At 49.5% G+C, this 25,072-nt stretch overlaps 1 protein-coding gene and 1 long non-coding RNA gene across 10 annotated transcripts in view; one reads left to right on the forward strand and one right to left on the reverse strand.

Moving 5' to 3' along the window:
- The window catches only part of LOC135921236 (uncharacterized), a 227,896-nt gene that overhangs the window by 161,507 nt on the left and 41,317 nt on the right, over positions 1 to 25,072 (forward strand). The window lies entirely within an intron of this gene.
- Positions 21,467 to 25,072, reverse strand: part of LOC135920875 (retinol dehydrogenase 12-like) — a 361,370-nt gene continuing 357,764 nt past the window's right edge. For all 9 annotated transcript variants that reach the window (XM_065455123.2, XM_065455124.2, XM_065455125.2 and 6 more), the window contains one exon: positions 21,467 to 21,890. In XM_065455123.2, coding sequence (XP_065311195.1) covers positions 21,705 to 21,890 — 186 coding nt within the window. In that variant the 3' untranslated portion in view covers positions 21,467 to 21,704. The remainder of the gene's footprint in view (positions 21,891 to 25,072) is intronic.

Below are 25,072 nucleotides of genomic sequence, written 5' to 3' on the forward strand. Positions count from 1 at the left end.
GTGCCTCGCCATACGGACAGTCGATTGCTACCGTTACGTGATCAGGGGTGTGCCATATTGTCGATAAAGGCTACTGAGGGCCACTATGATACATTTCATCACTTTAAATTGAGTGGCTCTCGATCTAAACAACGAAACTTTTCTCTCAGGTGATTGCTACTATGGTGTTTGTGAATTAACTATGTAAATACTCTACATGACGCGCCGTCGTGTTAGCAGCCATGAGCAATTCGTTTATTGGAGGCCTGTTTCAGAGGGGGATGAAAGTAGCAGCAAACATTTTCATAAGAAATGCGCGCCTAACTATTTTTTTACGCATTAATGAATGGCCATATTTGAATAGAACAACACACCAGAGTAATAGGAATCATGATGACAGCTTCGGTGGGCAGTGTCTTTCTAACATCGGATAACATGTTGACGCCAATTACCAAATTTTTCTTCCACGTAAAATGCAATACCTCTCATAGCTAAATACTAAAGGAATGTTAAGTGTTTAGCGAAGCATCATACACAACTTCGCGCGTTGAATTTGCAGATATTCTTTTTTTAGTCAAAATTTACCGATAGACACGGCGCATATATGCATTGCAAAAACTAGTAGACCCCTTTAACGCTACTTAGCTTGCGATATCCAAGCCGCAAAGTTTCTCGACTCGCACGCTTTTGAAGAACAAACTGTGGTTAAGGTATGGCAGCTGAAAGAAGCCGACGTATTCTTCAATACGTACGGCTCGAGCCACCTATACCCCAAGCATACACGAAGGGAACGAGCGCGCGCGGCAGCCGAGCGAGCCGGAGCGAGCGGCGTCCTGGCCGTGACGTCACTCGCGAGAGGGCGCCATTCCTCTTTCTCGGGGCTAATAGCAGGGCAGAGTTACTAGTAGAGCTTGCAGAACAGAATAATAGGCTGATAATGAATACCTTCTTCCGCAAGCGGGTTAGCCGAAAGTGGAGGTGGAAGAGCCCAAATGGCGAGACTAGAAATGAAATAGACTTCATACTCTGCGCTAACCCTGGCATCACACAAGATGTGGACGTCCTCGGCAAGGTGCGCTGCAGTAGTCATGGGATGATAAGAACTCGAATTAGCCTAGTCTTGAGGAGGGAACGGAAGGAACTGGTACATAAGAAGCCAATCAATGAGTTAGCGGTAACAGGGAAACTAGAGGAATTCCGGATCAAGCTACAGAACCGGTATTCGGCTTTAACTCAGGAAGAGGACCTTAGTGTTGAAGCAATGAACGACAATCTTATGGACATCATTAAGGAGTGTGCAATAGAAGTCAGTGGTAACACCGTTCGACAGGATACCCGTAAGCTATCGCAGGAGACGAAAGATCTGATCAAGAAGCGCCAATGTATGAAAGCCTCTAAACCTACAACTAGAATAGAACTGGCAGAACTTTCGAAGTTAATCAACAAGCGTAAGACAACTGACATAAGGAACTATATTATGGATATAATTGAACATGACCTCATGCACGGAGGAAGCCTAAAAGCAGAGAGGAAGAAACTAGGAATAGGCAAGAATCAGACGTATCCGTTAAGAGACAAGGCCAGCAATATCATTACTAATAAGGATGAGATAGTTCAAGTGGCTGAGGAGTTCTATAGAGATTTATACAGTACCAGTAGCACCCATGACGATAACGTGAGAACAGTCTAGAGGAACTTGAAATCTCACAAGTAACGCAGGAAGAAGTAAAGAACGCCTTGGGAGCTATGTAAAGGGGAAAGGCAGCTGGGGAGGATCAAGTAACAGCAGATTTCTTGAAGGATGGTGGGCAGATTGTTCTAGAGAAACTGGCTACCCTGTATACGCAATGCCTCATGACCTCGAGCGCACCGGAATCTTGGAAGAACGCTAACATAATCCTAATCCATAAGAAAGGGGACGCCAAAGACTTGAAGAATTATAGACCAATCAGCTTACTGTCCATTGCCTACAAAGTATTTACGAAGGTAATCGCAAATAGAATCAGGAACACCTTAGACTTCTGTCAACCAAAGGACCAGGCAGGATTCCGTAAAGGCTACTCAACAGTAGACCATATTCCAACACAGAATCAGAATCCACTTTATTTCCAACACACTAGTTGGGGGCCCCCAGGCAAAAAGCTGTCGCAGACAGCTTGACGGGACCTGGGGGCCTACAGAGAGCAGCAGGCAGTGGATTTCACAAATTCTAACAATTATAAATACATACAGACATTATGAAGAAGAAATAAACTTGTTTCATACAGATGCAGCATACAGATTATGACATTGCAGCATACAGATGCAGCATACAGATACAGACATTATGAAGAAGAAGAAATGAACTTATTTGATACAGATGCAGCATACAAGGTGAACACCATCACACAATGCATAAACAGTGCAGGAAATGTAGCAGCCAGGGGAAAAGAAAAAAAAGTTCATTGCTTCATCAGGTAATCACGCACCTCCGCTTTAAATGTGTCGAATGGGACACTGAAATTCATGTGATTTTTTAAGAGGTTGTATAGTGTTGGTATGCAGTAATCCAGCCTAGATCTACCGTAATTTGTACGTGTACGCGGCACTGGTATTAGCCTGTTACGTATGCTGTAGTCATACGGGGAATGTTCTGTATAGTGTGGGAGTTTATTTTTATACATATAGAGAGATAGTTTATAGTCATATAACTTAGACGCTTTAAGCATATTGTGTTTCATGAACAGGGGATCAGTGGGTAATAGGCTTGGGTGTTCATTAAAGTTCTCAAAGATTCTTAATACCTTCTTTTGGAGCCGCTCCAGTTTGTTATAGTTGGTGGTTGTTGTAGTGCCCCAAACTAAAGTGCAATATGAAAGACGTGAGTAAAAATTAGCATAATATATTGCATTATTTAGTCTAATTGGAATTAGTTCCCTCAGTCTGTAGAGGCAACCAACTTCGTTGCCTAATTCAATCGTGAGCTTAGTAACGTGCATGTTCCAAGACATTGTTTCTTCGAACCAAACCCCCAAAAACTTTTCAGATGCAACGCGTTGTAGGGCCATTCCTTGAAAGTTTAGGGTGAGTTCGGAATCGCTTTGTTTGTTGAGAGGTTTAAAAATAATATATTTAGTTTTTTTAATATTTAAGGTTAATCTGTTAGAGTTCAACCACTGTTCAAGGTTAATTAGGTAATTGTTTATTGTTGTGTTTAGGTGGGCTAAAGTTGATGCGGAAAAGAAAATATTAGTATCATCAGCATACATGACCAGTTTGGGAGAATTAGGCACATCACATAAGTCATTGATATAAAGTATAAACAATAAGGGCCCTAGAATCGACCCCTGAGGCACTCCATGTTTAACTACAGTAGTCGGTGATGACAAGCCATCGACTTTCACACACTGCTGAACAACAGTTTACGATCAGTAGCGAGGCACTGGAACTGGCACTGGAACCGTCACTACTTAGGGCAGGTAGTGACGGCGGATCCGGATCATGAGAATGAAATAATCAGAAAAATGAGAATGGGCTGGGATGCGTTCACACTATCAATCAGGTGACAGGGAAATGGGCGGAATATAACCAACCCTTATGTATAGCTTTCATCGATTACGAGAAAGCATTTGATTCTGTCTAAACCTCAGCAGTCATGGAGGCATTATGGAATCAGGGTGTAGACGAGCCATATGTAAAAATACTGAAAGATATCTATAGCGGCTCCACAGCCACCGTAGTCCTCCATAAGGAAAGCAACAAAATCCAAATAAAGAGAGGAGCCAGGCAGGGAGATGCGATCTCTCCAATGCTATTCACAGCGTGTTTACAGGAGGTATTCAGAGACCTGGATTGGGAAGAATTGGGGATTAAAGTTAATGGAGAATACTTTAGTAACTTGCGATTCGTTGATGATGTTGCCTTGCTTAGTAACTCAGGGGACCAATTGCAATGCATGCTCACTGACCTGGAGAGGCTAAGCAGAAGAGTGAGTCTAAAAATTAATCTGCAGAAAACTGAAGTAATGTTTAAAAGTCTCGGAAGAGAACAACAGTTTACGATCAGTAGCGAGGCACTGGTAAGGGAATATATCTACTTAGGGCAGGTAGTGACGGCGGATCCGGATCATGAGAATGAAATAATCAGAAAAATGAGAATGGGCTGGGATGCGTTTAGCAGGCATTCTCAAATCATGAACAGCAGGCTGACGCTATCCCTCAAGAGAAAATTGTATAACGGCTGTGTTTTACCAGTACTCACGTATGGCGCAGAAACCTGGAGGCTTACGAAAAGGGTTCTGCTTAAATTGAGACCGACGCAACCAGCTATGGAAAGAAGAATGATGGGTGTAACGTTAAGGGATAGGAAAAGAGCAGATTGGGTGAGGGAACAAACGCAGGTTAATGACATTTTAGTTGACATTAAGAAAAAGAAATGGGCATGGGCAGGGCATGTAATGAGGAGGGAAGATAACCAATGGTCATTAAGGATTACGGACTTGATTCCAAGGGAAGGGAAGCGTAGCAGGGGGCGGCAGAAAGTTAGGTGGGGGGATGGCATTAAGAAGTTTGCAGGGGCTACATGGCCACAATTAGCACATGACCGGGGTAGTTGCAGTAGTATGGGAGAGGCCTTTGCCCTGCAGTGGGCGTAACCAGACTGATGGTGACGATGAAGTGTTTTTTGCAAGAGCAGGATGTGCGGTATTATCGCTTGTGCTTTGATGAGCTGCAATAGAGCAGCCTTGCGCCTTAAGAAGCTGGCGCAATTCCAATGCCAGGTAATTAGGTTCCCAGTTTGTCCTGCCATTTTTTATTTCTATTGAAATACCATAGCCTGCAGGAAACTCGTGTTATCGGGATGCTGCTGTACTTTCTTAGCTTTTGCAATGGTTAGTGGCGATGCTTTTGATTTTGATCGAGTCTATTATTTTCATTTTAGACTCGAGGATGAGAACTCTACGTCCTAGGTGGGAGATGTTACCGTCCATATTGTTGCAGGAAGAAAGCAGGCCCACGAATGTAAAATAATGTATATTTACAAGTGAGGTTAATGGCGTTCAGGCAAGCGCCAGACTTCGTCTTCCTCTCGACCAATCCAACTTCTTCCTTCACTTCACCGTAACATCACCCTCCCGGTGGAGTAGCGCCGTCCCGGTGCAAGTTATGGAGCCTCACTTAATGGGGGGACATAGGGCTTCAGCCTGGCGACGTGAACAACATCGCTGGTGACGTTGGAATGCACTGAAGGCTGACCGACTGGGGCGATCTCGTATGTCACGTCGGACAGTTGGCGTAAGATCTGGTACGGTCCAGAATAACGGGAAAGTAGTTTTTCGGACAAGCCGACGTGACGTGAAGGCGTCCAGAGAAGGACAAGGGAACCAGGTGAAAAATGGGAGTCTCTATGCCGAAGGTAGTAGCGTCGCTTTTGAGAAGCTTGCGAGACTGTGAGGCGATGACGGGCGACTTCTCGGGCCTGGGCGGCTAAGTCAATAGTGACACGTGTACTTATCTTTATCGGGCGACACGTTTTGCCACCTAGCAAATGTTATCGCACAGCGCGGGACGCGCCTGCATTTATCCGAAGTTTCTGGAAAGTTGTCGATGCTTCTATCCGCTGTCTGTTGTCACCGAACCTTGTGTTATGTGATATCATCGCTTGGCGCGAATGATGTACAACTTTGTAGAAGGCATGCGGATCCCAACGATTAGTCTGGAACATTCGACGACTGCTGTATAAAAGCAGACGCGCTTGATCCGCTGATCAGATTTACGACGATCGCCGACTGTGTTCGCCGCTCTCGTTGTGCTTTAAGTGTAGCGTGTTTTGTGGGCACAGGTTCGCCCAATAAAAGCTAGTTTTTGCCTTTCACAGTATTGCTACTGTGTTCTCTGACGTCACGACCATGTGACAGTAGCATCGCGAGCGTAACCAGTGCTGGGTGATTGTAATGCGGAAGGTAGCAACGTGTCAAAGGGCAAGGTGGGGTCGCGGCCATGCAACAGGTAAAATGGTGAAAATCCGGCAGTATCGTGACGGGACGAGTTGTATGCGAAAGTGATGTATGTAAAGCGACGTCCCAGTCGCGGTGATCGACGGAAACGTACATGGCCAGCATTTCAGTTAGCGTGCGGTTGAGTCGCTCGGTGAGGCCGTTCGTTTGAGGGTGGTACGCGGTAGCAATCTGGTGTTGTGTAGAACAGGACCGGAGCAGATCACCGACGACCTTCGATAGAAAGTAGCGGCCGCAATCCGTCAGCAACTGGTGAGGGGCGATGTGGTGCAGGATGACGTCGTATAGTAAGAAGTCGGCGACATCTGTAGCGCAGCTGGTTGGTAGCGCTCGTGCGATGGCATATCTCGTGGCATAATCGGTTGCCACAGCAATCCATTTGTTTCCTTTGATGGAAATTGGAAAGGGGCCAAGGAGGTCTAGGCCCACACGGAAGAAGGGCTCTGTAGGGGTGTCAATTGGTTGCAGCAAACCAGCGGGAGGCATAGCAGGCGTCTTCCGGCGCTGACACAGGTCGCAAGAAGTGACATAACGGCGCACAGAGCGGTAAATGCCGGGCCAGAAGAAGCGTCGCCGCAGGCGGTCGTATGTTCGAATGATGCCCAGATGTCCAGCAGTAGGAGCGTCGTGAAGTTGCTGGAGCATGGCTAGTCGAAGGTGCTTGGGAACGACTAGGAGGAGCTCCGGGCCGTCAGGACGGACGCTACGACGGTATAAAGTTCCATCGCGGAAAGTGAACATCCGGAGGGACGGGTCATTGGGCGAGGAGCTTAGGCGTTCCATAAGCGTTCGAAGAACAGGATCTTTGCGCTGCTCGTCGCCAATATGGAGGAAGCCGGAGAGGGATAGAACACTGATGTCCGAGTCTGCATCAGTATCGTCCGGTGGATCCACTGGATTGCGGGACAGGCAGTCAGCGTCTTTATGCAGGCGCCCTGATTTATACATAATAGAAAATGTATATTCTTGTAGGCGCAATGCCCAACGTGCAAGTCGTCCAGTTGGGTCCTTCAAAGAGGAGAGCCAGCAGAGGGCGTGATGGTCGGTGACAACGCAGAAGCGCCGACCGAAAAGGTAGAGCCGAAATTTCGCGACCGCCCATACGAGCGCGAGACATTCTCTCTCAGTAATGGAGTAATTTCGCTCGGGCGTGGAAAGAAGGCGGCTAGCGTAAGCGATGACACGGTCTTGGCCCTGCTGACGCTGAGCGAGGACAGCGCCGATGCCATGACCACTCGCGTCAGTTCGTACTTCAGTGGGCGCAGAAGGGTCAAAGTGTGACAGAATTGGGGAAATTGTAAGCCGCTCAATCAGGGTGGAGAACGCTTTCTCCTGCAGAGGTCCCCAAGAGAAAGAGACGTCTTTCTTAAGAAGGTCAGTGAGAGGGTGAGCTATGTCAGCAAAATTTTTCACAAAACGCCGGAAATAAGAGCATAAGCCCAGAAAACTACGGACATCGTTGGTTGAACAAGGTACAGCCGCGGCCACGTCTGTGTAGAGCGCGCGAGCAGACGGCCTTGCTCTGCGGGGCGACACCGTGCGGCAGTTGCGGGATCTGACGCACTGTGCCCAGGAGCATGCGTGGCCTAATATACATGCAGAACTGCATTGCACGAGTGCCAACGTTGAAACGGGCAGTCGTTTAACCGAATGTGTACGCTTCCTCAGGGCGCTCTCGGTATCGCCATGCCAAAAGATTACGCGTTTCAGCTGATAACACGAACCCGACTGTATCGCTCTTTGGGACATTGTGCGCCCCATAATAGCAATTGCGCGTCGTTCATCCGCTGTGAGACGGGGAGCCATTGCGAATAAATTCTGCGAAAAGGTTTGACTTCTATGTCTAATATAGGCAGCACGCATGCGATGTTGTCATGTCATTGGCCAATAACATTATCTGGGATTGGTGAAGCAATAGTTTTTCATATCAAGTGCCCTAACGGAATCGCACACGCTATCACTCACGTGCGCAATTCCCTTGTCAAGATGGTGCCCTCGGGTAATGCGCACAACCGGCAAAACACGTGCGCTTGCCAACATAATTTCTGGTTTAAAGCAGCGTGCGCCGACCTGCACGTCTATTAGGCCGCGCATGCTCATGGGCACAGTGCGTCAGATCCCGCAACTGCCGCACGGTGTCACCCCGCAGAGCAAGGCCGTCTGCTCGCGCGCTCTACACAGACGTGGCCGCGGCTGTACAGGAAAATTTCGCACGGCGTGAACTGTCTGTGGATCAGGTTGGATTCCGGCGGCGTTGACGAGATGGCCGAGCATGTTAATTTCACGGCGACCGAAATGGCACTTGGAGGAGTTCAGCTGAAGGCCAGCCCTGCGAAACACGGAGAGTATGGTTGTGAGACGCCGCAGATGGCTCTCAAAGTTCGGCGAAAACACAATCACATCGTCGAGGTAACAGAGGCATGTAGACCACTTCATGCCGCGCAAGAGAGAGTCCATCATGCGCTCGAATGTAGCTGGCGCATTGCATAATCCAAAGGGCATGACTTTAAATTGGTACAGACCATCCGGAGTGACGAAGGCGGTTTTCTCGCGGTCCATCTCATCGACGCTAATCTGCCAATAGCCGGAGCGGAGGTCACTTGATGAAAAATATTGGGATCCATGAAGGCAGTCAAGAGCGTCATCAATGCGAGGCAGGGGATAAACATCCTTGTTTGTTATTCTGTTGAGGTGACGGTAGTCAACGCAGAAGCGCCACGAGTTGTCTTTCTTCTTTACTAATACAACTGGTGATGCCCACGGGCTACTTGAAGGTTCAATGATGTCCTTGTCCAGCATCCTGTTTACCTCTTTTTGTATGATGGCCCTTTCTGTTGCGGAGACACGATATGGCCGCCTATGAATGGGGCCGGCGTCACCGGTGTTGATGCGATGCGTGACAACAGATGTCTGACCAAGTGGACGGTCGACGAAATCAAAGATGTCCCGATAAGATGACAGGAGGTGAAGAAGAGCTGCGGTTTGCTCGGAAGGAAGGTCTGGGGCGATCATCTTAGAAACATCGTCCGTAGGCGTCGAGGACGGAGGAGTGGGGGACAAAGGTCCGTTGGTACTGAGGAAGGATTCAGAGGTCAAAGAAGAAACCTCAAATTCTTCCAAAGGAGTGATATGCGCTATGGCGATACCGTGTGGCAGCACATGCGACCAGTGGCGTAGCTAGGTCGTCTGGCACGCGGGGCCCATAGGTCTTCTGTCACCCCCCTCCCCGGGTGTAGCCGGCGGAAACAGGGGTGTATTCAGACGCAAATGACACCCCCCCCCCCCCTCACTGGCCCCGTGCACCCGGGGCCCACGGCCCCTCGGCCCCCCCCCCCTGTTGCTACGCCACTGCATGCGACGAAAATCCAAAATTGAGGATGGGCACGCGAGCGCAGTTTTCGCGGATCCGGACTAAGGTGCTCGGCAGGGCGATATTGCGCGACAAAACCACGTCAGTAAGCGGCGACACGACGTACTCGCCATCAGGTACGGGAGGACAGGGCGTCAGGAGGACATTTGTAGCCGCTTGTGGAGACAGCCTTGCAAACTCAGCTTAACATAAGCGGTGTGAAGCGCAAGTTGTTGCGTCGGCAGGAAACGGCATATCCAACTGTACAACACCTGTGGAGCAGTCAATTTAGGCAGAGTGTTTGGAAAGGAAGTCGAGGCCGAGAATTAGCTCGTGCGGACAGTGTTCAAGGACGATAAATAGAACAACGGTATAATGGCCCCCAATGGTCATACGTGCTGTGCACATTCCAAGGACAGGTGAAGTACTCCCATCGGCGACTCGCACAGTGCCCAGTACGGCGGGTGTCAGAACCTTCTTGAGCCTTCGGCGGAGAGCAGCGCTCATACCTGAAAGCTGTGCTCCTGTATCAACGAGAGATCTAACAGGAACACCATCAACTTCAATGTCCAGTAGGTTTCCACATGTAGGCAGGGTCAACAGCTGATTTGTGGGCCGGGTCGTAGATGCAGCTTCACCTCCCGGAGCTGCACCGCCTAGTTTCCCGAAGCGAAGCGACCGGTTGCAGAAGGGGACGAAGAGCGGTGAACGAGAGGCGAACGGGACCTACGACCTTGCGGAGAAGGGGAGCGGCTAGATCTTGGTGGAGCACTGTCGGCGTTGATGTTCCTAGACGGCGGATAGGGCGAGAAAGTGCGATTGTCTGGTACTTGGCGGTAGTGACTCGGAGACGACCACCGAGGAGGCGACGACCAATTGTTACGGCAATGACGGGCGATGTGTCCAATACCGGAACAATTAAAGCAGATTGGTTTATCAGCCGCTGTGCGCCAGTCAGCTGGGTTGCGACGGCGTGACGGAAAGCTTTGCGTCTGGGAGCGAGCGGCCGGAGAAATCTGGTAGGTGTTTGTATGGCGGACCGAGCAGAGAGATGGAATGCCCAAACTTGCTATTTCCTCCCGAACGACCGCTTGTATAAGGGAGATAGCGGGCACGCTTTCCCGACAGTCGGGACGAACTGGCGCCGGAGCCATGGCCTCAAGCTCACGGCGAACGATGCGCGTGATATCTTCCGGTCCTGTGGGCTGAACGAACCGCGGCGGGTCTTCGCAAGAAGATGTCGCGGCGATATTGGGCAGCCGGTCGAAAGTTTGAGCGACGCGGCGGCCCTTCGCTTGTTCGAAGCGCCGGCACTCCTTTACAATTGCATCCACAGTGGCACAATCCTTACACATTAGGAGATTGAAGGCATCGTCTGCAATACCTTTAAGTATGTGACCAATTTTGTCTGCCTCGGTCATGTTGTCATCAGCCTTTCGACAGAGGGCCAGCACATCCTGTATGTACATGACATAGGATTCTGTGGACGTCTGAGCGCGGCACGCAAGTTCTTTTTTAGCTGCCAGCTGACGACCGACAGGTCTACCAAACAGGTCTCGCATTTTTTCTTTGCAGACATCCCAGCTCGTTAGGTCAGCTTCGTGTGTGTCGTACCACTGCTTCGCAGTTCCTCTTAGATAAAATATCACGTTTGCAAGCATAAATGTTGGATCCCACCTGTTGTTGTCGCACACTCGCTCGTACATCGTAAGGCAGTCCTCGACGTTGGCGTTGTCCGTGCCACAAAATGTCCCTGGGTCCCGCGGGTGAGTGACAATGACCGTTGGCACGGGCTGCTGAGGCATTGTCGCTTCTGTCGGTTGATTTGCCATTGTGGCGGTAGGTAGATGACGTCCGCTGCGAAGTTCCGTGATTGTACCCCGCACCTTCCACCAAAATGTTGCAGGAAGAAAGCAGGCTCACGAATGTAAAATAATGTATATTTACAAGTGAGGTTAATGGCGTTCAGGCAAGTGCTAGACTTCGTATTCCTCTCGACCAATCAAACTTCTTCTTCACTTCACCGTAACAATATGATCGACAGTGCTAGATTGAATGGCTAATGCTTCTCTCACCTGCGTGAGGGATTCCTCAGTTACCTTCAAAGACGCGAGTATGTTTGGCTCCGGCATAGGGTCCTGAGCGGTGGACTCGTCAGTTTGCATGGGCTCTCTTTCCGTGGTCGCGGGGGGGGGGGGGGGGGGGGTGAATAGCTTTGCGCTTATTCGACCCTTCTGCTTGAATTGGGATGGGTAAGGCTGCTTCGCGGGGCTCACGCGAGTTACGGAAGAGCTCGAACTCAAGAAAAAATGCAGAGCTAACAGAGGCACCACGAACGCTGAGGTCTGAGTTTGAGAAGTCTGAGAAGCATTGAGAAGTCTGAGAAGCATTAAAATCTCAGATTGTTCTCTTTTATGCTCCGGCGAGATGGCCTGTGTTACCTTTTTGCCGCTTGGGATGTTCATCCTGGCCTTGTCCACCCACGACACTGGTTGCTGGATTCGGACCCTGGAACCCGATCTTCCTCTCGAACGGGAGCGTCTGCTGCTATTGTCGCGCCCTCTGGAGCGAGAGCGCAATCTGCTGCCGGGGCGCCCTCTGGATCGCGAGCGGGACCGTCCTCTCGATGCCGATATGTTGCGGCGGTGGGAGTAGAAGGGTTTCTTCCCCGCCATTGCTTCTCCGCCGCTAGCTGTGTCGAAGCCACGTGGTCCTGCCGCCAGCTGCCCGTGCTGTGCGCGCCTGCGGCGCCGCCTTCTTTGGCGCACGATGTATGGCACCTGGAAGCGCTGTTTGCACTTGCGGTCTGCCGTTTAGTGTGCCCCACCACAGATGACGCACTTGGGATCACATTGATGAACTTGTGATGGTGTGAGCATGCCACATCCGCGTCATTTTTTCTGATCTTCTCCCTTCGGGCAAACGTCGGCCCTGTGGACCAATTCTCCACACGCATAACAAACGTCTACTTGCCTGCGATACAAGGAACAAGGGTAGCGAACACCATCACATACGACGTTTAGGGGGACCTTGCGTCCGTCGAATAACACGATCACTGTTGGTGTCTTCTTGATTCTTCGAACCCCCAGAGCACTGGGGTTTCTCCGGTTGACGATCATCTCCGTCAGTTCTGCGTCACTGATGTCTACATCGATTCCGCGGATCACTCCTTTACATGTGTCGTCCGACGCAGCCGCGTAGGCCGCCACTTCTATGACGACACTTGCCATACAAATCTGCTGAACCTTGGCGTAGGCGCGTGCGTTCGCCTGGAACGGCGTGGCAACCACGAGAATGTTCTGGAAGGGGTTCGTGCACAACGTGTAGTCGAACACCTGCTCCGCTGTTAGGGAATCCGCCTTGGCGAGCGCACGCTTGAAAATAATAATGTCCGTCTTCCTAACATCCAGCCCTCCACGAGGCCTTACAATGGTATTAAAGTGATTCCTAGGAAGGTTCGCGATTGTGGAAGCTTTCACGACTCGTCTCAATACAATCTGTGGTGCGGCAGTGCGGGCGCCGCCATTACCGCTTCCTTTTCCTGCCGTGGGCGCGTTAGGATCACACCGCTGAGCAAGTTTCTTCTTCTTGCTCACGACTTCGATCCAGCCTGAGCACTCCGCTTCCTCCAGATTGATTTCCATGCCTTCTACAACCGAGGTATTGGGGTTGGAGGCCATTTTCTAGCTCGATGACGCGTTAGGGCACCCTGCAATGCAGTTTGCTTGTACATGTCATGCCACCTGGCAGCGGCGGTGAGCACCCGCGGGTAGGCCCTCACCGCTCAGGCCCGCCTGCAAGCCTGCTTTTCCAATTTTCCAATGGATTCTCCTCGGCCTCTTGGCAGCTCCTTCGTGAGAAGTGTGAACAAAAAGAACAAGCGCAGATACTGCTGCGTTAAGGACTTTCACAACCGCGAAGGGGATGTCGGCATCAAATTGTACCGCTTCCCTTTAAAACCGGGGGAAGCAAACCGGAGGCTGAAGTGGATCGCCGCGGTTCGTGTCGGTCTTGCGAATTGCTGTTAAACAACTACGACGTAAGTGCAAAAACAAGAAGAAAATGTGAAAAAGAGCCAGCAGCGGCATCTGTAAAAACACACAATAAAGCGTCAACTGCATAAAAACGCGTGAACTGATTCCGGCTGTTGTAAATCAGTTTTGATAGTTTAGCTCATCTTGCTCCAAAACAAACGCGCAGTGGTTGTTAGGTGTCAAATCTAGCTTCGTAAGCGCTCCGTGCTGGAGCTTTGTATGCGCTGTGCTTCTTCCTGCGCCAAGATCAAGACGTGAATGCTGGAACCGAGCTCATTGGTGCCGATGTTTTCTCGTGCTTAGAACAACAGAAATAAGGTTGGAGTAGTACACTGCAGAACACGTCGAGTATTCAAAAATTAGCATTTCCCTCGCGCACACAAGCGCATATTTGTTGAGTCTTCACGTTGTTTAAGTCTCAGCTGATTGCTCTCTATGAGTCTTCAGCGGGAATGCCCTCTCACTTTCGAGCCCGAACGGCAATACCAGAATATGCTCGAGGCACTTTGTCAACGGAGAAAAAAGCACTTACCTGCCAATTCGCCAAAACCTCCACAATGTGAGGTGCAAGGCACGCTCCAAGTAAGGAAACAAGAAATGACAGTTCAAAGACCTCCACGGCCGTATTTGCTCACTTAAGTGGCATAAAATAATGATTTGTTAACGCACTTTGAGATCGACGTCGTAAGCATACTTTGTTGTGACAAATACTTCGCGACCTGCAGTGGTAGCTTAGTGGCTACGGTGTTGGGCTGCTGAGCGCGAGGTCGCGGGAATAAATCCCGGCCACGGCAGCCGAATTTCGATGGGGTCGAAATACCAAAACACCCGTGTAATTAAATTTATGTCCACGTTAAATAACCCCAGGTGGTCCAAATTATTCCGTAGTCTCCCACCACGGCGTGCCTCCTAATCAGATCGTGGTTTTGGCACCTAAAACACCACAATTTAATTTAAGCACCTCACTGTGATGTCCGTGCTGTTTACTTCTTTGACACGGTATACGTGGTTGTAGTCGTAAATTTGATGTCCTTTCTCAAGCGTCGGTGGTCAAAAATGGGCCTCGACGTTTTCGGTTGCCGTAAAACCGGAATTTAGAACGTCTGAAAGGTTTCAAACAAGCGCCGCAAAAGCATGCCTCCGCAGCAGTGGCCGCCTCGGTGTTTCGCGCAGCTGACACGGTGGCGCTGACGGCTGAGCCGATCGCCGCGCCGCCTGACCATTGCAGGGAGCGACGCCTGCCCGAGCACCCCGTATGGTTTGGCTCGTTAGGCATAGCTGTGCGCCAACGTGGAGTGCGGTGGAAAAGTCTCGGAAAAGTCCGAAAAATCCACCCACCGATAAGATTTCAGTGGCCGCTAGTTCCTTGGAGCAAACTGCGCCGATTGATGCACAGTTCACATGTGCACACACCGATGATGCACAGGTTGAGGCAAAAAATCTGGTCCAGAAGGTTTGTAGAAACGGGAGCCGACGTGCTCGCACATGTGCGTTCGAAATCGCTGTCTTCTTCGTCCTTCGCGGCAAGCACAATTTTTTTTTCAATGAATGCAAGCTTTTTCATTCAACATTCTTGTTAGAGATCATTCCTCTTCCTCATCGAAACATTAAAGGTCAACCGATTCTTTGCTCATACTTAATACCAGTCACTGTCTAGAAGCATAACATATTTGAAGTAGTATTTTATAGCGTTCGTTGCCCATGTGTGATTTCTCTCCTGAAATAGCTGATACGGCATTGGCCTGTGTCTTGCATTAACCTTTGCACCGTGTGCTATGTGGCACTTCCTGAACTTTCCTTAATGTTTTTGGCTTTCACTTCTTGGAAGGTAGAGTGGCTTCTTTCTTGAATGCAAGCTTTCTCATTCCCTTGTTTAATTCCTAGTCTCGTTCAAGATTGCCATTCTTGCTCGACAGCCAGTGTTTTGCACAAGCTACATAGAAGGGATTGATTACAGAATGCAGTTTCGCTGCTGTCCGAATTGGTACTAGTCACCGTATTACGTTTCTTGTATGTGGTAGCCTGGTCAGTTGCATTGGTAAACACTCTTTCAAGGCAAGCACCTGCTCCTACAGTCCGCGCAGTGACATAGACTGCGAATTTACACGCACCGTGGTTGGTGCTCCCCGTTCCGTTCTTTCCTGCTGTTGCCGTGTGCAAATTTTGCTTCTGGCCTTCCTCGGCCATGATTTGGCGCCAACAGAAACTCTCATACATGATTACATGGTTCTAAGTGTATGAAGTTGATATCCACATATGTGGAAAGGCCTGCAAATGTGGCTGCAATATGGTGATGCCCACGAAATCGACCATGCCCATATTTAAAGAGTGTGGGGCACCAAGTGTGGCTACACATTAGTGGCATGCGAAAGAACAAAAAGAAACGTTCAGGTTGGAAAGGCGGTAACGCTAAAATGCCGGGCACTCCATGTCGCTGTGTTGGCTGCGGCAGCAGATGCTTGCGTCACCCGATTGCTTCGCAATGCAAGTTGCTTATCTTCAGCGGCGTCTGTCGGTGCAAACACGTGGGACACACTGTGCAATCTGCTCGCGCTGCTGGTTGTTGCTTGTTACCAGGCCACCATGTGCGACGAAGGCAAGCACTATGCCTACAGTCGGACGGTTGAATGTGCCGCAAGCGACCCGTGTGTATGTACGCTCACTGTTGTCATGTGGATCGCAGCCAATGTATAGTGTACAGTGCCAATGTATAGATTAGGCGTTATGGTAGAGTGTGCTGAAGTGATTTGACTGCAGAGTCTTGTTTCAATGCTGTCCCACTTGGTCATGTTTGATGTGTTACATGTCTCAGATGTGGCAGCCTGGTCAGTTGCATTGGACAACGGCCTCTCGAGGTAAGCACCTGCTCCTGCAGTCCGCACATTGACACAGACTCCCTGTTTACACGTACAGTGACTGGTGCTCCCTGTTCGTCCGTTCCTGCTGCAGCCCTGGGTATAGTGTGCTTCTGGCCTTTTTCGGCTGCGTTTTGGCAAGAACAGAGACTATCATACATGATTACATGGTTTGAAGTGTATGAAGTTGATATCCACATACGTGGAAAGGCCTGCAAAAGTGGCTGCAAAATTGCGATTCCCACAAAACAGACCATATCCATATTCAGAGTAGGTGGGGCACCAAGGGTGAGTGACACATTAGCAGCCATCGAAAGAACAAAAAAGAAACGTGCAGTTAGGAAAAGTGGCAACGCTAGAATGCCGGGTAGCTCATGTCGCTGTGTTGGCTATGGCAGCAGGTGCCTGCGTCACTCGATTGATTCGCACTGCAAGTTACGGCGACTTTCAATGCAAACAGGTGGGGCACTGTGCAACTTGCTTGCGCTGCTGGTTGTCACTCGTTACTAGACCGCCATGTGCGACGTAGGCTAGCACTATGCCTGAAGTCGGATAGCTGAATGTGCTGTAAGCGACCTGTAGTGCGTGAGTGCCCACTGTTGTCATGTGGATCTTAGCCAGTGTACAGTGTATTGTCTGAACCTCATGCGGTGATTGAATGCCGAGTCTCATCTGATAATAGTCGCCGTGTTATGTTTCTTGGATGTGGCGACCCGGTCAGCTGCATGGGCAACAGTCTCTCGAGGTAAGCATCTGCTCCTGCAGTCCACACAGCGACAAAAACTCCGAACTTACATGCACCGCAATTGGTGCTCTCCCCGTTCGACCTTTCCTGCTGCAGACGAGGGAAAATTATGCGTGTGGGCCTTCATCGGCCGTGATGTGGCGTGTACGGAGACCAGCACACGTGATTACATGGTCCGAAGCGTATGAAGTTGACAGCCCTTAGCTCTCGCTACGTATATCCTGGCACAGCCGAGCTAAGCCACTGCCAATTTTTTAAGAGGAAGGTTCTGCTCTGGGCACGGTGTGATTCGGGGTCAACTCGGATGCCACCTATTCAAATGCGTGTAAAACGCAGAAATACTTTTATGAGATAACCGCTCGACTAATTTGAATAAAACCAGTTGCATTTGAGGGAAAACGTTAACTTTTAGTGAATGTGGCACGCGGAATTTCGATTTAGCGCATGGAATTTTTGCAAACGTTGACGAAAATTGGCATGTTAAAAAAGATAAGCTCGAAGTTTCTGTATCTGTAACTATATCTGTAACTCGTTGCAAAAACAAAGAAAAAAAACTAGATATCGCAGTTCCGTAAATAGCATCCGTAAGAGAGTGTAAAGCGGACAAATTTGGTATATAAATTTATAGTTTACGTGAATTTACTGCAACCTTTAGGTGGGTTTCACAAAAATGGTGCTCACAAGCTAGTGGTATATTTCAGAGTGGTGTGTTGTAAATGAATTTTGTACGTTTTGGATGTAGTATTACGTTCAGCTTAAAAAATTGTGATATCACTTTTTCATTGCTGAGTTAGAAATGTAAACATCACAGTATCGTTTCCTGAAATTTTACGATGTTAAACAATTTTTAGTAAGCAACGAACGGCCCTTTCAATCAAAAAGCCCCTTCCAACATTCCCAAGAATTCAAATAATCCTTTAAATGACAGAAACCTCATCAAATTCTGTGCACTGGTTGCCCTCCCTCCCCCCCTCCCCCTCAGACAAAAAAAACAACAACACATTTGTCCTCTTTGTTCATTCTGTGTTGCGTCAACGTTTCGAAGCGCGCCGCCGTATTGTACCACGATTTCTCCGTTTGCCGTGGCGTCGCCCTCGCGGTCGACGCCACCACCGCGGCCTACTTCGCGAACCAACGGACGTCGGGCGAGTCACGCAGGCATCGCACACGTGCACCAAATCTGCGCCGCATACTGGCTGCCGCTGGCCCCCGCTTTCACCGCTTAGGAGGGGAGGGGGCTTCTACAAGGAACACAGTCAGACCAGGAAGACGCATGACTAAGCGCACTCAATTCTTTTTTTAACTCGCGCTCACTGCGTGCACCGCCGTACAGGTGCGGTGGGAGAGAGCGAAGTGAGAAAAATAAGTCGCCCGACTTACGCCAAGTTTGTAGATAGCACCGGCTCCTCGAGCCGACTGTTCTGCAATCTATGTGGGTATAACTGTAAACGTGGGAGTTTTCGATTGGCGATTTGGTGCTTGACAAACTTTATTATTTGGCAGATGAACGCTCTGAAACAATTAAAGCAGTCCTCTGGAATCGCCTGGTATGTCCGGTGGTAATTCCGCAATTTTTCCCCTGTGTCTGGGATATTTTTGTTTACTTCATTTGTCATCTCTTCTGTATCTCTGATTGTCTCATGTCTTTTTTATTTGGCTGGACGCCGATGTGAAAAGACCCATAGAGAGGCCACAGACTCGAATCCGCAGCTAGAACTTTTCATATTTCCTACAAGTGCGGTTTTTGGTCAGGTTACGCAAACTGGAAGGACTTGGCGAAGCTGCCAAAAAACGTCGTTTGTATTTAAACGACTACGGCTGGTCAATTCGGTCAGTTCTTGAGAACGTCAATGGGGGCGCCGAGTGCTCCACTTCTACAGCAGAACGCTTGAGGGGGACACTTAAACGCCAACTACAGCGAAATTATTTGGACCGCGTAAAAAGCTTAGCTTAAGATAATAGTGCAGGTATAGAGGAACCTCCATGGAAAACATTACCTTGCGGAAGCGTCACGAAAAGCCCGCAAAAATGGGTGTATTTGATACTGAAACTGAAAAAAAAAACAAGAGCACACACACAAAAGGAAAAAGAAGACACCGCCGTTACCATTCAGCCACAAGTGTACGCGGCTCCTGGCCGTGACATGGGGCGGCAGACGGCGATTATGCAGTCTGTCCGCAAACCGGCTTCCGGTCTGACTAGCCTTGAGGAGGGAAGAACGCGTCACAGTCATGTGATCCAGCTGCCGGGGACTGTTCGTTCGAAAGCACTGCGACCTGAATTCACTCTCGTGGCTGCCGTAGTGTGCTTAGCTACTCGTAGATAGCCCTGTACCCAGCGAATGCATTAGCGTGGCCTCCGAAGTGACGCAGTCTCAGAGGCTACGTCACCGACACAGCCATAAAGCTTGCATAGTGGAATCGCAATCTTACTGCATACAAGGTGTTCGGAAAGCCAATTTAGTCTGCGCTCCCGCTCTTCGTGCCCATTAGTCGCTACAGTCAAGCTAGCTTATTGCCTGCGAAAATTTAAGAGGAATTCCCACACGGACATAAGCAAAATCGTGGTCGTGCCACGTCGCTGTTCATGCAGAAAGCTGTCGCCGATATCCTCGCAGCTCGTGAGACCACCTACTAAATAAAGGTCCGACGCGTGTCTAGGATAGAGCACATGCACACCGTCTACGTATCCTGCGTGTCACAACGCAAGCGCTCGAACTTTGCAGCAGAAGGGATCAACACATATGCATATATGTCAACAGCAATCGGCGAAGCTCGGATTGCGTACCACTCTAATTACCCGCGTGAATAGCCACATGCAATATGATATGCTTCCTCGCACACCAGTTTAATTCACCTGAAAAACGAAATCTACCTGTTTACTACGCATATAGCAATTACCATGACAGAGTTCGCGAAACACGTCAAGAAAAGCAAACACGTTAACCTGGTCGCTGTGCTTCTCTCTTAAAAAACACGAAGACCAAAGCTGCAGCAGCTTGACCGCTCCTGAAAACCTCGCATGATGGTACATGAAGCGATAGCTGAGTGCACAATATTGGACGTTTGGAACTCGCAAAGTACGCAGAAGCAAACGACATCACGACACCTTTTACAACATGGCGTCAAACGCCGCGTACATCTTTTTAAGACAGTCGTCGTCTGCTAGCTGCTTGCGCCTAATTGTCCAGGCAAATTTCTGCTGACAGCTCCGAGAGTCCACGGACGACGACTTCTGGTGTGTGAAAAACGAATGCATTTCTAGCAGCTCTCGGACTGGTGGGCGGAGCTTCCGAATCTGTTCGGGAAAATGGAATGCGGGACAGCAATCCGGGACTGTCCGGCTCCAATAATCGAAGAGCTTGTGGCTACCCACGTGGCTCGTCGAAAAATCTCGGAGGCAGCGTCCTAGCGACAACCACCGGGGGCAGGCTTCGTCTTCTCAGGAGCTGTTCCGAGGATGCTCGCGGGAAAGCTCTGCCAATATTTGCTTTGCCAATACTGCTGCAGTGGTAAATACTACTCTTTGATGAAAAATTTAGCCGAGGTGATATTTTATTGCAGCTGAATTCGGGCTAGTTCATTGCTGGAAGAGTTATTTCAACCCGAGCATTTAAGTTATTCTCGGCAGGGGAGGTCGCACGCCTTCAGCGCTGGATCGTTCATTGCAGTCCCGTACCGCGTGTCGGGCCACTCGACATTTCTATGTCCGAGACTCACGCTGGGTGTGCCACCTTCGTGCCCGATAGGCATTGAAAGCCCGACATTTGTGCGCAATCTATTCGTTCGCCCTGCGACTGTCTGGACAGGTGACACTGGACGTAATGCTGCGTTACCACTGCAGTTTCTTCGTAGGTAGGATGAAACAGGGCCCAAATTCACGAAGCTTTTCATTAGTGAGAGGGATTTGTCAAGGCTGATGACCTTCGATAAACTCTATAAACTCGATAAATCACAAGTGGTTGCCCCACTCATGCGTAGGAATAAGAGTGAGCGGAGCAGCAGCCCTAAGGCTAGCCAAATATGAAACACTTTTACGTAATAACTGTTTTGTGAATACGACCGAATTCCCTCATGTTAAAATGAAGTGCGAAAGGACACGCAACGCCGCATACCGCGCCTTGACTTCAGGCATTGTCCTTTAAGAATGAGAAAAAAAGTTTATGTAATACGAAAAAAGAATGCCCCTAATTTAAGGGGTATAGTGTGACGGCGAAGTCACGATATTCCCTCTATTTTTCTTTTTGCTCGGTTTTGCATCTGTATATTTCAGTTCTCATAGACCCCATTGAGGTCTTCGTCAGCTGCTGCGTCACAGAGTAATTTAACTGCAGTAGTTGAACTTGAGCTGCTCCTTCATCGACCAAATTGGATGAATTTGCAGCTCAACGGCCAATAGCGTCTTCTCTTCTTTGTGAAGCCTCCCTTATCACCTGCGTGTAATATATTGCGTACTTTCTGGTGCGCTCTCAGACGATCTCGTTCAGGCCAGCGTCCTGAGCAGCCATGCTGAGAGAGAGAAACATTTATTTATGCTTGCGTGAGGCATCTTCCTCGAAGCCCTTAAAGCTCAGGGCCTCGTTGGCCACCGCTCCGCGTGCCCATTGGACCAGCTGTTCCTGCGGGTCAAAGCTGGTCAGCGCTGTCCCTCCTCCCCACAGGAGGAAGTTCAGGATGACTGAATAAACGCAGCAGACAAGAAAGTCCCGCTTTCTTCAAGCGTTGAGATGTCCTCCACACACAGTCTTTCAGATGACTTCCTTGATCTGCGTCATTCTGATGGACTCCTCGTACAGCTTCTTTGCCGCGGCCGCGTTCGTAGCCCACGGCACAGCAAAGGTGGGGGCGCAGTCTTTGAAGTACTTCCCGCTCACGTTCTCAACTTCCTCGGAAACGGCAAGGTACACTGTGGTCTCTGCGCCTTCTTTGACGCTCTGCAAAACGAAACAAACGCAGGCGTGAGGGTACGCACCTTACAGCAGACCCTGTCGTCCGCCACAAAGCAATAGTGCCAGACACCACGTTGCGGCTGAGTCATAACGCAGCGTCTGGCATTTCAAATGCAGTCACTTCTCGAGAAAAGAAGCTGCTCTCTCATTATCTATAGCGCTTAAAAGCAGCGCACAAATATTAGAAGCAGCGAAGCCAGAAAATACGTAGCCGTGCACGGTTACGCGTTGTCGAGAGAAAGCCCAATAATGGTTGTGGCAAAACATGAAGCTGCCAAAAAATTTACAAAAAAATATATTTCACGTACTATAAAAAATCGATAAAACAAGTAAGATAAATTTCCTTCGGTATAAAACTTTATTCAAAATTTCTGGTTCTCTAATCAAATTTTCTTCATTCATCTCTTCATTATTCCTCAGGTTTAGAACCTTTTGTCTGTATTTCGCTGCTAGACTACCAGGCTTCTCAGACAAACTATAGTTTCCTAGTTGAGATAAAGCCACCGTGCTTGTAACAGTATTCGTCGACGTCAGATATACTGCTCATCCACGCACTTGAGTTACGCCTGCAGTTGTCGTACTTGTTTCGTCTCTTCTGCGCTTCTGGTTAAACCGCTTTACCTCCCACGTACCACTTTGATCAGTACTCTACATACCACAATATTTTGCACAAATGTTGTTTTCACTAATCAAATTCGGTCATGTCGTGCTGGTCATCTTATATTGTTGTCCAATTGTCTTACTTTTCCCGCCTGGAGCTGTGTATGCTTTATGTAACTGAAGGTGTTGGCACACCTTCAGTTGGCAGGCACCACTGGCAGGCACAAGATTGCACAAGCGAGACACAGGTATTTTGGACATCGCTGGGGGAGCCCTTCGCCCTGCAGTGGACATAAGCAGACGACAGCGGTGGCCGCGTGAATAATTGTTTGCTGCAGTCGATGCTCTCATTGAATACGAAGTGGTAGCGTTCTACACCTGTGTGCTGCGACGAGCTACTCATTCGTGCGCATGCTTTATCGCTGAAAAGAAGACGCTCGCGTGAAGCAGTTGCGCCATTCCGCGGCAAGGCTACACACAGCGCATTCCCTCCTATATGTGAGGATCCGTTAAATATGCGCTATTGAAGATATCCAACGAGCAATCACGTCAGATTTCACATAAAGGTGCCAGTGAAGAACGCAGTTTAACTTTTGTTAGCCGGTCAAAGCGTTTACTGAACAAACAAGTGCGCGAGTCAATATCCAGCAGGTCTTATTACGCAGCGCAAACACATTGCAAACCTCTGCATTTGTTCACCTGTAGCGGCGGAGAAACCTTTTCCATTAACTTCGTAACGTGTATTGGGACCTTGCACGCCGGACTAGCAGGCCGAGATGCCTTTGAGCAAAACGCCAGCTTGACGATTTGTTTAGGAAGACCGGACATTCTCGTCTCCACGTGAAACGAACGCCCATACACGTGTATACCGGTGGGTGTTTCTGTGACGACTTTATGGAACATTTAGATATAGACTTTTTGAAATAAAGGGACGGTTCTCTCGAAGGCATGCTGTCCATGATGGCGACGGCGGGGTGACGGACGGGACGCGGTAATTAGTCACTAATTAACGGAAAAGTCGCAGTTTCGCCCGACTGCGATAGCAAATTAGTATATATATATATATATATATATATATATATATATATATATATATATATATATTTATTTATTTATTTATTTACAATACTGCCAGTCTCTACTGAGACCATAGCAGGAGGGCACTATATATATGCACATAAACAAAGAACACTGATAATGTTAAGTATCAATACTGTAGCGAAGAGATTGTAGAAGAGACGCTAGTGGGTTCAGCGCTACTGGCTCTAAACGCTAGTGGGTCGAGCGCTCCTGCTCAGCAACGGCTCTCGTGCTTGGAAGCTCTGACTGCCCTGCCCGTCGACGTTGCGCTGCTCCCGAGCTCTGCCAAATAAACATCTTTAGAATTGGTGGAGTGTGCGGGGTAACCTCAGACGATCATCCTGGAACTCCGGTCCCGTACCTTACCATCTACCATGCCCCAAGACGCCTCCCAGCAAACGCCTCCGCCTGCACCCACTGCGTGTCCCGGGGTGCCTCGTCATCGCGACCCTCCTATCTACACTGGAGCGGATGACACTGACGTGGACGAATGCCTCACGGCGTACGACAGAGTAGGCGACCATAACAAGTGGGATGAAGCAGCCAAATTGAGCCATGTTCTGTTCTACCTCGCTGGAGTGGCCAGCCTGTGGTATAACAACCACCAAGCAGAGTTCCAGACATGGTCGGAATTTAAGACTTCCCTCGCCGATGTATTTGGTCGCCCTGCTGTTCGCAAGCTGCGTGCCGAGCAACGTTTGCGAGAACAAGCTCAACAGCCAGGCGAAACGTTCACCAGCTATATCGAAGATGTCCTGGATCTATGCAGGAAAGTCGATTCGACCATGGCGGAGTCTGATCGCATCCGAAACATACTGAAGGGCATCGAAGACGACGCCTTTAACATGTTGCTGGCCAAAAGTCCACGCTCTGTGGCTGAAATTGTCACACTGTGTCAGAGCTATGAAGAACTCCGCAGGCAGCGGTCACTGACCCGTCGATCTCTACCGCGTGACGAACACCTCGCTGGTTTGGCTGCCATGTCCAACCAGGCAGCATTGCTCGCAGAAATGAAGGCGTTCGTCCGCGAGGAAGTTGCCCGGCAACTCTCGTTGATGGATTTTGCACAGCCGCATTCGGTACACGCGCCTACGCCAAGTTTTGCGCCTCTGCTTCGCCGCGTCATAGCGCAAAAACTGCACGAGGTTTTGCCTGAGCACCACCAGCGTGTTCCTGCGGCTGCGCCCCACGGCTACGCCGAAGTCATGGCCAGGCCCCAACAGATGCCGACGGCTGTGCCACTCAGCTACGCGGAAGTCGTCACCCAGCCTCAACAACTCCCTCAACGGGGACCTCTCACGTACGCCGAAGTCCTCGCTATGCCCCGACAACAGCCGGCTATGCAATCACTTCACCAGGCGCCACGTCCAACGCGTCCTTCCACATGGATGGGACCTGCCGCAAATACTCGGTGGCGTACAGCGGACAATCGACCCATATGTTTTGCGTGCGGCTATGCAGGCCACGTCGCACGCTACTGTAGTCGC

Source organism: Dermacentor albipictus, chromosome 1, assembly GCF_038994185.2.
Source record: "Dermacentor albipictus isolate Rhodes 1998 colony chromosome 1, USDA_Dalb.pri_finalv2, whole genome shotgun sequence".
Taxonomy (NCBI): domain Eukaryota; kingdom Metazoa; phylum Arthropoda; class Arachnida; order Ixodida; family Ixodidae; genus Dermacentor; species Dermacentor albipictus.